At 41.0% G+C, this 13098-nt stretch overlaps 1 protein-coding gene across 1 annotated transcript in view; it reads left to right on the plus strand.

The window, feature by feature from the left end:
- LOC133642459 (phospholipid phosphatase-related protein type 5-like) overlaps positions 1-13098 on the plus strand; it is a 209651-nt gene that overhangs the window by 19394 nt on the left and 177159 nt on the right. The window contains exon 2 of the mRNA XM_062036651.1: positions 7099-7217. Coding sequence (XP_061892635.1) covers positions 7149-7217 — 69 coding nt within the window. The 5' untranslated portion in view covers positions 7099-7148. The remainder of the gene's footprint in view (positions 1-7098; positions 7218-13098) is intronic.

Below are 13098 nucleotides of genomic sequence, written 5' to 3' on the forward strand. Positions count from 1 at the left end.
GCGCGCCTTTTGTTCCTTTTTTATAGTAATAATTAAAAGATGTCCTTACCCTCAAGCCTTGCCCGCGCCAACTTTCCTTTGCATTCCAGGAAAACAAACCCCATAGTCCACGTTTTGACAACTTTAAGTTAATCTGTAACCGGTAATACTGATGGAATTTGGTCGGTACCTATAAAAGTACAGATTTTAGTACCCATCCCGTATGTCTACTACAGGGTGGAAGGTATATAATTATCCCGTGTATCCACCTGTTCATACAACATAATAAAACATGGTTTAGTGTTGTGCTATGAGGTTTTTTCTTACTCAGTTACTATGTGTTTTGGCTTAATAAAAGGTTGGTAAACACTGCAATAGGTAATGCTCAGAATGTAAAGAAAAATGTACACTATATTTTGATTTGTTTAAAAAACTGCTGGAGCGGTATTTTAAATGAGTACAAATGTGTGTTGTAAAATTGCATATGTCTGGTTGTTGACAACCATAATGTACTTCTGTATATATGTTGTATTGTCTCAAGCAATTCAATGAGTGGATAAAAGCATGGTTACAATTTTAGGTATTAGACCCACATCCTGTGTATTCTTTTACTTTGAATGAAGAAAAGCAACAACAATGTGTTAACCTATTGTACAGTGACGGTTTCAAGTTGCAAAAAAAGGGTTGTGCCATATTGTTTTCACGCAAAGACAACTATTTATTGCAAAATACATAATTATATATTTTTTCTATCTTTGGATGACAGACAGTACTGTTTTTTCTGGACTATAAAGCGCACCGGGATATTAGCTGCACCCACAACATTTTAGAAGAAAACACATATCTGTCCATTAGTCACATTGGACTATAAGCTGCACATATATACATTGTGAAATTAGGTATTTAAATGAAAATATTTTGTAAATGTTAGTTTCCATACCTTAATTGTTTCCAAACAGTGTCTGTAACACGGCAGTAAAACGGCTGATCACACAAAACAGAAGTCGTGGTCATGGACCCACTAGCTGCAGAAGCTAGCTCTCCAATCAGCTAAACAGACTCAATAATTCCACAGTGACGTTTTGGTGATTTTACTGAGGCATTTGTGATACTGAAAACATACAAAAAGAATGTCGTTGTAAGTTAATAATACTAACGCAGACACTCATAAATGTGTTAGCATACAAGCTAATTCTAACAGCACTAGCTTCATAGCATTACAATAGCACGTACAAATATGCCTGAAAACACTCTTACAGACATCACACATGGGACGGTCTAAAAAGCAATAATGGTTTTAGTTATGTTGTAAAACTTACAAACCTTTCTTGGAGTGATGAATGAAGAATCCTGATGAGCAAAAATGCGACGGATGCTTCAGTTCAGTTCAGTTGAGTTTCAGTTTGTATGGAACATGCATACGATACAATGTGATGCATCACATATTTCCAGTTGTTTCATTACAGCACGTCCGAAAAGGAGTAGGAAGAAGCTGAGCTTATTTAATTCTACCCCTTTTCATACCATAGCAATTCTATCCCATTTCCTTGTTCTCTGTAACAGAACAGTGAATACATAAGTAATAAATGAATAATATACCATAGTAAGTAAAACAATATTAAATACATAAATAATATTTATCTAAAAAAAAAGAAGAAAAAAACAGGAAGTACATTTTCAACCCACAATAACTGCAGTGAGCAAACTTGTCCACAAGATGGCGCCCTAGCACAAACAACAACACACTATTTCAGCTATCTGCTTGGGTTTAATGCAAACTATTGAACACAAAACATTATTGTCAGTAGTGTTGCCCAGATACCAATATTTTGGTACCGGTACCAAAATGTATTTCGATACTTTTCTGTACTTTTCTAAATAAAGGGGACCACAAAAAACTGCATTATTGGCTTTATTTCAACAAAAAAATCTTATGGTACATTAAACATATGTTTCTTATTGCAAGTTTGTCCTTAAATAAAATAAAAACAAGACAACTTGTCTTTTAGTAGTAAGTAAACAAACAAAGGCTCCTAATTAGTCTGCTGACGTATGCAGTATCGTATTGTGTCATTTATCATTCTATTATTTTGTCAACATTATTAAGGACAAGTGGTAGAAAATTGATTATTAACCCACTTGTTTTTTTACTGTTAATATCTGCTTACTTTCTCGTTTAACATGTTCTATCTACACTTCTGTTAAAATGTAATAATCACTTATTCTTCTGTTGTTTGATACTTTACATTAGTTTTGGATGATGCGAAACATTTGGGTATCAATCCGATACCAAGTTACAAGATCATACATTGGTCATAATTTAAGTCCTCATGTGTCCAGGGACATATTTCCTGAGTTTATAAAAATAATATTGTCATGATCTGTGGTCTGGATTATGTTTTGTTATTTTTTGTTAGTTTTTGGACTCTTTTAGTTCCTGTTTGCGCTCCCTTGTTTGTTTAGTCACCATGGCGACTCATTAGTTTCACCTGCCTCATATGTTCGGGACACGCACCTGTTCTAATGAGGAGACTATTATTTAACCCCTGTGTGGTGTTCATATTGTTGTTACTCAGCCAGTGTTTGTGGGTCTGATGGACCCGTTGCATTTTGTGGCTGTTAATGCCTCACAATCAAACACTTTTTTGTTAAAATACTGACTTATCCCAAAAAACATCTGTAATGAAGTGCTTCGAGAGGCTGGTAATGGAATACATTGTCTCCAAACTTCCCCCCACATTCGACCCATACCAGTTTGCTAATCGCACTAACCGCTCCACATAGGACGCCATCTCCTCTGCACTCCACCTGAGCTTAGCACATCTGGAAGGAAAGGACACACACGTGCGGATGTTGTTTCTGGACTTCAACTCGGCATTCAACACCATCATCCCGCAGCACTTGGTGAGCAAACTGGCCCCCCTTGGATTCAGTACCCCCCTATGCAACTGGCTGCTTGACTTCCTCACAGACAGACCCCAGTCTGTGAGAGTGGGCGACAACACCTCCAGTGCCATCTCCCTGAGCACCGGCTCCCCCCAGGGCTGCGTCCTGAGTCCGCTGCTGTTCACGTTGATGACCCATGACTGCTGCGCCAGGTCCACTACTAACCACATTGTGAAGTACACAACAGTAGTGGGCCTCATCCGTGACAACAACGACATGGACTACAGGGAGGAGGTGAAACATCTGGTTGACTGGTGCAGAACCAACAACCTGGTCCTGAACGTCGACAAGACCAAGGAGATCATTGTCGACTTCAGGAAGCACCAGTCCAGCCACGCTTCACTCTTCATCAACGGCACAGCGGTGGAGATGGTAAGCAGCACCAAGTTCCTGGGGGTGCAGCTAACTGACAATATGACCTGGTCCCTACACAACGGATCTCTTGTAAAAAGAGCTCAGCAGCGCATGCACTTTTTTGTGTCGGATGAAAAGAGCACAGCTCCCTCCCCCCATTCTCAGCACATTCTACAGAGGCACTATAGAGAGCCTATTGACCAACTGCATCTCTGTCTGGACTGGAGCCTGCAGTGCCTCAGACTGGAAGTCTCTGCAGAGAGTGGTGAGGACGGCGGAAAAGATCATCAGGACTCCTCTTCCTCCTATACAGGAGATCGCAAAAAGCCGCTGCCTGACCAGGGCTCAGAAAATCTGCAGAGACTCCTCCCAACCCCACCAAGGACTGTTTTCACTGCTGGACTCTAGAAAGAGGTTCCACAGCCTCCGTAGCAGAACCTCCAGGTTCTGTAACAGCTTCTTCCCTCAGGCCGTAAGACTTTTGAACGCATCATAATAATCCCCTCAATTCCCCCCAAAAATGGATGAACTCGCTGGAATATAAAGACAATATAACATACATCCATAAACGTAGATGCATATGCAAAAGTGCAATACATTTATCTTTACAGTAATCTATTTATTTATATCTGCACCTTATTGCTTTTTTTATCCTGCACTGCCCACCAGCTAATGCAACGAAATTTCGTTCTTATCTGTACTGTAAAGTTCAAATTTGAACGACAATAAAAAGTAAGTCTAAGTCTAAGTCTAAGACCCACAAACGCTGGCTGAGTAACAACAATATGAACGTTGCATGGACATTTCAGTTTCTGCATCCCACAGCGATTCTTCTTTTGTGTTTCTGCACCTGCGGTTCCCACACAAGGTTGCAACATTGTTTGTCAACACTGTCTGCTCTCATTTTGTCGCACATTTGACCCTCTGATGTTCTGTGTACCTACACTCTGTCCTCCCCGTCTAGGCCTGCTCTGTGTGTGTGTGTGTGTGTGTGTGTGTGTGTGTGTGTGTGTGTGTGTGTGTGTGTGTGTGTGTGTGTGTGTGTGTGTGTGTGTGTGTGGTACACAGAACATCAATTTCCACACTTCTATTTGCCCCGGGTCCAGTGGACCCCGGACATCTTATATGTAATAGAAATGTGTAGGGGGGGTGTATGGTGTGTGTTCATTAAATATGTATTCTGATATATGTTCTTCACAGAAAATGAGCCAAAGCCAGTGAGTCTCAGTTTGAAAAATTAATTAATTGTATCATTTGTCTTTTAATAAAAATCGAAAACGGGTCCCACAGACCCGAACACCACTCAAGGGTTAAGCCTGTCGTTGCCAGTTAGTCGGTCTGGCCACATTGCTCTGTTCAGGATTGTTTCATGTTCTTTTCATGCCATAGGTTCATGCTCGTATTCATGTGATTGCTTCATGCCTTGCCAAGTAAGTTTTGTTTATTTATGCCACAGTTAGCGACTTTCATGTTTCATGTCCTAAATTCTTTTTTGCCTTAGCTTTCGCATGCGTTAGGCACGCTCGCCTTCGGGTTGTTTTCTGTTTTTTTTGGTACCCTTTTGTGTTTTGGAGAACAAATATGTTCCTACCTGCTACCGTTGTCCGGAAAAGTCCGTTTTGGGTCCCAAGAGAACAAAAGATGCGAAAACCCCCTCTTCATCACAAATATAAATAAATAAAAAAACGAAAGAAGATTTTGTGATGCTAAAAAATATTGATGTAATCTTACAAACCCCGTTTCCATATGAGTTGGGAAATTGTGTTAGATGTAAATATAAACGGAATACAATGATTTGCAAATACTTTTCAACCCATATTCAATTAAATGCACTACAAAGACAACATATTTGATGTTCAAACTCATAATTTTTATTTTTTTTGCATATAATAATTAACTTAGAATTTCATGGCTGCAACACATGCCAAAGTAGTTGGAAAAGGGCATGTTCACCACTGTGTTACATGGCCTTTCCTTTTAACAACACTCAGTAAAAGTTTGGGAACTGAGGAGACACATTTTTCAGGTGGAATTCTTTCCCATTCTTGCTTGATGTACAGCTTAAGTTGTTCAACAGTCCGGGGGTCTCCGTTGTGGTATTTTAGGCTTCATAATGCGCCACACATTTTCAATGGGAGACAGGCCTGGACTACAGGCAGGCCAGTCTAGTACCCACACTCTTTTACTATGAAGCCACGTTGGTGTAACACGTGGCTTGGCATTGTCTTGCTGAAATAAGCAGGGGCGTCCATGGTAACGTTGCTTGGATGGCAACATATGTTGCTCCAAAACCTGTATGTACCTTTCAGCATTAATGGCGCCTTCACAGATGTGTAAGTTACCCATGTCTTGGGCACTAATACACCCCCATACCATCACAGATGCTGGCTTTTCAACTTTGCGCCTACAACAATCCGGATGGTTCTTTTCCTCTTTGGTCCGGAGGACACGACGTCCACAGTTTCCAAAAACAATTTGAAATGTGGACTCGCCAGACCACAGAACACTTTTCCACTTTGTATCAGTCCATTTTAGATGAGCTCAGGCCTAGCGAAGCCGACGGCGTTTGTGGGTGTTGTTGATAAACGGTTTTCGCCTTGCATAGGAGAGTTTTAACTTGCACTTACAGATGTAGCGACCAACTGTAGTTACTGACAGTGGGTTTCTGAAGTGTTCCTGAGCCCATGTGGTGATATCCTTTACACACTGATGTCGTTTGTTGATGCAGTACAGACTGAGGGATCGAAGGTTACAGACTTAGCTGCTTACGTGCAGTGATTCCTCCAGATTCTCTGAACCCTTTGATGATATTACGGACCGCAGATGGTGAAATCCCTAAATTCCTTGCAATAGCTGGTTGAGAAAGGTTTTTCTTAAACTGTTCAACAATTTGCTCACGCATTTGTTGACAAAGTGGTGACCCTCGCCCCATCCTTGTTTGTGAATGACTGAGCATTTCATGGAATCTACTTTTATACCCAATCATGGCACCCACCTGTTCCCAATTTGCCTGTTCACCTGTGGGATGTTCCAAATAAGTGTTTGATGAGCATTCCTCAACTTTATCAGTATTTATTGCCACCTTTCCCAACTTCTTTGTCACGTGTTGCTGGCATCAAATTCTAAAGTTAATGATTATTTGCAAAAAAAAAAATCAGTTTGAACATCAAATATGTTGTCATTGTAGCATATTCAACTGAATATGGGTTGAAAATTATTTGCAAATCATTGTATTCCGTTTATATTTACATCTAACACAATTTCCCAACTCATATGGAAACGGGGTTTGTAGTAGTATCGACAAGATACACTATTGTACTCGGGGGGTGCGGGACCGGTAATTTTCAGAGGCAGTATCGTACTGAATATGATTCATAAGTATTGCGGTACTATACTAATACCGATATACCGTACAACCCTAATTGGTATTAGCGAAAATAAAAAAATCCACAATTTAGCCACACTGTTTTATAAGCCGCAGGGTTCAACATTTTGCAAAAAGAAGCGGTTAATAGTCTGGAATTTACGGTATAACCTGCAGACACATTGGTTTGCAAGATATAAACATGCAAGCAGCAATTTCTCCGACTGCAGCAGTTTAATGCAAAAGGTGGGCAGCATAACGAGTTTTTTGGGAACATAAAATATGAATGCCTCACATAAATAATCAGTTTTAAAAAATACATTAAAACAGCAGACTGGATAAAATAGAACATCAGTGTGTTTGAGCGCGTCTGCTGAGGGTTTATTTGTCCCGATTGGATTCTCCACTTAATCTCACACTCTGGGCTAATTTGATGCTCTTTGCTTCTGGATTAGGAGGCTGAGAGCTGAGCCAAAAAGGGAGGTTGAAGAAAATAAACAGAGGCATGGCAGCGGATGAGAAGCCAGGTGTGAAGAGCAGCAGCTCCATCGTCCCTTGTTTCCTGTTTGTGGAGGTAAGAACCCGATTTGGGGACTCTGTTCGACTTGGCTGTCTCCTGAATGCATGCAATTACTACTTGGGTTAGCTCTTTGATTTGATTCCATCTGCAATCTCAGTGTTAGTGATGCATTTTTCAGGTGGAACTGTGGGGGTTTGGGACAGCTCAGCAAAACATACTGAGCGACAATCCCCGCTCGGTGTTGCACATATTGCCTTGTTACAACACCCGGAGCAGCCGAGAGGCTCTTAAGTGGCTAAAGTTGTTCTGTAGAGTGTTTCCCCGGCATGTTTGTGAACGACATGAGTCAGACGGAATTTATGGCAGAATGGCTTCTCAGTGACGCTTTGACAAATGATCCTCATTTCGGGGCTATAGATTTTGATGAAGTGGAAAAACAAGTTGTGTGTGTTTCACTGGATCCATTAAAGGCCTACTGAAATGATTTTTTTTTATTTAAACGGGGATAGCAGATCCATTCTATGTGTCATACTTAATCATTTCACGATATTGCCATATTTTTGCTGACAGGATTTAGTAGAGAACATCGACGATAAAGGTCGCAACTTTTGGTCGCTGATAAAAAAAAGCCTTGCCTATACCGGAAGTAGCGTGACGTCACCGGAGGAAGGACTCCTCACATTTCCCCATTGTTTACAATGCAGCGAGAGAGATTCGGACCGAGAAAGCGACGATTACCCCATTAATTTGAGCGAGGATGAAAGATTTGTGGATGAGGAAAGTGAGAGTGAAGGACTAGAGTGCAGTGCAGGACGTATCTTTTTTCGCTCTGACCGTAACTTAGGTACAAGGGTTGGATTCCACACTTTCTCCTTTTTCTATTGTGGATCCCTGATTTGTATTTTAAACCACCTCGGATACTATATCCTCTTGAAAATGAGAGTCGAGAACGCAAAATGGACATTCACTGTGACTTTTATCTCCACGACAATACATCGGCGAAGCTCTTTAGCTACTGAGCTATTGTGATAGCATCGGGCTCAAATGCAGATAGAAACAAAATAAATAAGCCCCTGACTGGGAGGATAGACAGAAGATCAACAATACTATTAAACCATGGACATGTAACTACACGGTTAATAATTAATAAAGGGACGGCGTGGCGAAGTTGGTAGAGTGGCTGTGCCAGCAATCAGAGTGTTGCTGGTTACTGGGGTTCAATTCCCACCTTCTACCTTCCTAGTCATGTCCGTTGTGTCCTTGGGCAAGACACTTCACCCTTTGCCTCTGATGGCTGCTGGTTAGCGCCTTGCATGGCAGCTCCCGCCATCAGTGTGTGAATGTGTGTGTGAATGGGTAAATGTGGAAATACTGTCAAAGCGCTTTGAGTACCTTGAAGGTAGAAAAGCGCTATACAAGTATAACCCATTTATCATTTATCATTTATAATTCCCAGCTTGGTGAAGCTTAACAATGCTGTTGCTAACAACGCCATTGAAGCTAAATTAGCAACGGGACCTCACAGAGCTATGATAAAAACATTAGCGCTCCACCTACGCCAGCCAGCCCTCATCTGCTCATCAACACCCGTGCTCACCTGCGTTCCAGCGATCGATGGAAAGACGAAGGACGAAGGACTTCACCCGATCATCCGTGCGGTCGGCGGCTAGCGTCGGCTAGCGTCGGCTAGCGTCGGCTAGCGTCGGCTAGCGTCGGCTAGCGTCGGCTAGCGTCGGCTAGCGTCGGCTAGCGTCGGCTAGCGTCGGCTAGCGTCGGCTAGCGCGTCTGCTATCCAAGTCAAAGTCCTCCTGGTTGTGTTGCTACAGCCAGCCGCTAATACACCGATCCCACCTACAACTTTCTTCTTTGCAGTCTTCATTGTTCATTGAACAAATTGCAAAAGATTCACCAACACAGATGTCCAGAATACTGTGGAATTTTGAGATGAAAACAGAGCTTTTTTGTATTGGATTCAATGGGGTACCGATACTTCCGTTTCAACGATTGACGTCACGTGCATACGTCATCATATATAGACAATTTCAACCGGACGTTTAGCAGGAAATTTAAAATTGCACTTTATAAGTTAACCCGGCCGTATTGGCATGTGTTGCAATGTTAAGATTTCATCATTGATATATAAACTATCAGACTGTGTGGTCGGTAGTAGTGGGTTTCAGTAGGCCTTTAAACCAGTGGTTCTCAAATGGGGGTACACGTACCCCTGGAGGTACTTGAAGGTATGCCTAGGGGTAAGTGAGATATTTTAAAAATGTCTGTCAAAAAGAACTGTGAAAAGAAATGCAACAATGCAATATTCAGTGTTGACAGCTAGATTTTTTGTGGACATGTTCCATAAATATTGATGTTAAAGATTTCTTTTTTTGTGAAGAAATGTTTAGAATTAAGTTCATGAATCCAGATGGATCTCTATTACAATCCCCAAAGAGGGCACTTTAAGTTGATGATTACTTCTATGTGTAGAAATCTTTATTTATAATTGAATCACTTGTTTATTTTTCAAAAAGTTTTTAGTTATTCTTATATCTTTTTTTTCCAAATAGTTCAAGAAAGACCACAACAAATGAGCAATATTTCGCACTGTTATACAATTTAATAAATCAGAAACTGATGACATAATGCTGTATTTTACTTCTTTATCTCTTTTTTTCAACCAAAAATGCTTTGCTCTATATAGGGGGTACTTGAATTAAAAAAATGTTCACAGGGGGTAAATTACTGAAACAAGTTGAGAATCACTGCATTAAACCATCCATCCATCCATCCATTGTCTACCGCTTATTCCCTTCGGGGTCACGGGGGGCGCTGGAGCCTATCTCAGCTACAATCGGGCGGAAGGTGGGGTACATCCTGGACAAGACGCTACCTCATCGCAGGGCCAACACAGATAGACAGACAACATTCACACTCACATTCAATTTACAAAATGCCACAAATTCAGTCAGCCATTTTGAATATTCCGCTCCAAACACCTAAAGTAATTGCCGTGGATTCCACGTCACTGGAGTAACGCTTCTGACCATTTTGTTGGAATAGTCATACTGGAAATCCGCAAACATTTGAAGAGCAAGCTTGTCTTACACACTGCAAAAACTAAAATCTAAGTAAGATTAAATATCTCAAATAAGGGTGATATTTGCTTATTTTCTGTCTGATAAGATAATTCTTCTCACTAAGCAGATTTTATGTGAGAGTGTTTTACTTGTTTTAAGGGCTTAGGTCCTACATGATCTCAGTAAGATATTACAGCTTGTTGCTGAGATTTGATGACCTATATTGAGTAAAACATGCCTGAAACTAGAATATCAACTGTTGCAAAGCTGTGTCCTTAAAGGCCTACTGAAACCCACTACTACCGACCACGCAGTCTGATAGTTTATATATCAATAATGAAATCTTAACATTGCAACACATGCCAATACGGCCGGGTTAACTTATAAAGTGCGATTTTAAATTTCCCGCGAAATATCCGGCTGAAAACGTCTCGGTATGATGACGTTTGCGCGTGACGTCACGGGTTGAAGCAGACATTTTGGAATAGCACGGTGGCCAGTTTAAGTCGTCTGTTTTCACCACATAATTCCACAGTATTCTGGACATCTGTGTTGGTGAATCTTTTGCAATTTGTGTAATGAACAATGGAGACAGCAAAGAAGAAAGCTGTAGGTGGGATCGGTGTATTAGCGGCTGGCTACAGCAACACAACCAGGAGGACTTTGAGTTGGATAGCAGACGCGCTATCCAACGCTAGCCGCCGACCGCACCGATGATCGGGTGAAGTCCTTCGTCGCGCCGTCGATCGCTGGAACGCAGGTGAGCACGGTGGTGATGAGCAGATGAGGGCTGGCGTAGGTGGAGAGCTAATGTTTTTAGCATAGCTCTGTCGAGGTCCCGTAGCTAAGTTAGCTTCAATGGCGTCGTTAGCAACAGCATTGCTAGGCTTCGCCAGGCTGGACAGCATTAACCATGTGGTTACAGGTCCAGGGTTTGGTTCGGTGTCTCCTGATAGTAGAAGTAATAATAGTATTGTTGATCTTCGGTCTATCCTTCCAGTCAGGGGCATATTTCTTCTGTTTCTATCTGCAGTTAAGCACAATGCTATCACGTTAGCTCCAAAGCTAAAGTGCTTCACCGATGTATTGTCGTGGAGATAAAAGTCACTGTGAATGTCCATTTCGCGTTCTCGACTCTCATTTTCAAGAGGATATATAGTATCCGAGGAGGTTTAAAATACAAATCTGTGATCCACAATAGAAAAAGGAGAAAGTGTGGAATCCAATGAGCCCTTGTACCTAAGTTACGGTCAGAGCGAAAAAAGATACACCCTGGCGTCCTGCACTGCACTCTAATCCTTCACTCTCACTTTCCTCATCCACAAATCTTTCATGCTCGCTCAAATTAATGGGGTAATCGTCGTTTTCTCGGTCCGAATCGCTCTCGCTGCTGGTGTAAACAATGGGGAAATGTGAGGGGCTCTTCAACCTGTGAGGTCACGCTACTTCCGGTACAGGCAAGGCTTTTTTTTTATGAGCGACCAAAAGTTGCGAACTTTATCGTCGATGTTCTCTACTAAATCCTTTCAGCAAAAATATGGCAATATCGCGAAATGATCAAGTATGACACATAGAATGGATCTGCTATTCCCGTTTGAATAAGAAAATCTCATTTCAGTAAGCCTTTAACACTCACAAGTATAAAACTACTTTTTTAAAGTAATAATTTCTTATTTCAAGCATGAACAAAAAAATCATGACTTTGACACAACTGTGTCTCATATTAAAACAGATGACAGCCAAATGGACTTTGCTGTTTTATTTTCAATGAAACAATAGACAATACGCACTCATATAGTAGTACAGTTGGCACAGTACAGTAAACTGACAGTTAATATTTAAACATTTAACATTTGACATTTCAAACAATTTTGAACAGAAAAAGTTCATGCACATTCAGGTAAATTCCTCAAAATTACAATTAAAACATTTTTGGCCGGGGGCCGGGCTGTATATATGCACACTAATTGACTGAAAGAGCACACATTTGGCGCGATGATGTCATGTTGTTGATGGAAAAATGCATTTTTAGACCATATGATTTGCCTGAGCGGCTAGGAGACCCCGAGAGTAACAAGCGGTTGCCTTGTTGCCTTTCCATTAAGAACAATAAACTAGTGTTTAGTATAAGTTTGCTGGTTTCAAGAAATGTAATGCCGAGCGCATATCATTATGTCAAGATAATGCCACTAGCATTTACTTCATTTAAGAATATTTTTCAACATATTGAGCATAAAGGTCTCTGTTTTTTTTTTCTACCAGGAAAAGTGCACTTGTTATTAGTGAGAGTATACTTATTTTAAGGTATTTTTGGGTTAATTGAGGTTAGCTAATTTTACTTGTTTTGGAAAGTCTTGAAAAGCCAAATTTTCTTGTTCTATTGGCAGGTAATTTTGTTTCGTTCAAAAAAAATACCCCTTATTATTTTTATTTTTTTTCTTGTTTTTGAACACTGACTTTTTGCAGTGCAGTCCTTATGTAAGACAGGAACATATATGTTTGGCTTTTTTATGCACTCAAAATGGTAAATAAATAATAGCTAAATAGCGTGGTGGGTAGAGCAGCCTTGCCACAAACTTGAGGGTTGTAGCTTCGCTCCCCTCCTCTTGTCATTTAAATCACTGCCGTTGTGTCCCTGAGCAGGACACTTCGCCCTTGCCCCCGGTGCCGCTCACACTGGTGAATGATGGGCGGTGGTCGGAGGGGCCGTAGGCGCAAACTGGCAGCCACACTTCCGTCAGTCAACACTAGGGCAGCTGTGGCTACAAATGTAGCTTACCACCACCAGGTGAATGAATGATGGGTTCTCACTTTTCTATGAAGCGCTTTATATAAATCTCAATCCATTAAAAGAGTGCGGG

Source organism: Entelurus aequoreus, linkage group LG25 (genome assembly GCF_033978785.1).
Source record: "Entelurus aequoreus isolate RoL-2023_Sb linkage group LG25, RoL_Eaeq_v1.1, whole genome shotgun sequence".
Taxonomy (NCBI): Eukaryota; Metazoa; Chordata; class Actinopteri; order Syngnathiformes; family Syngnathidae; genus Entelurus; species Entelurus aequoreus.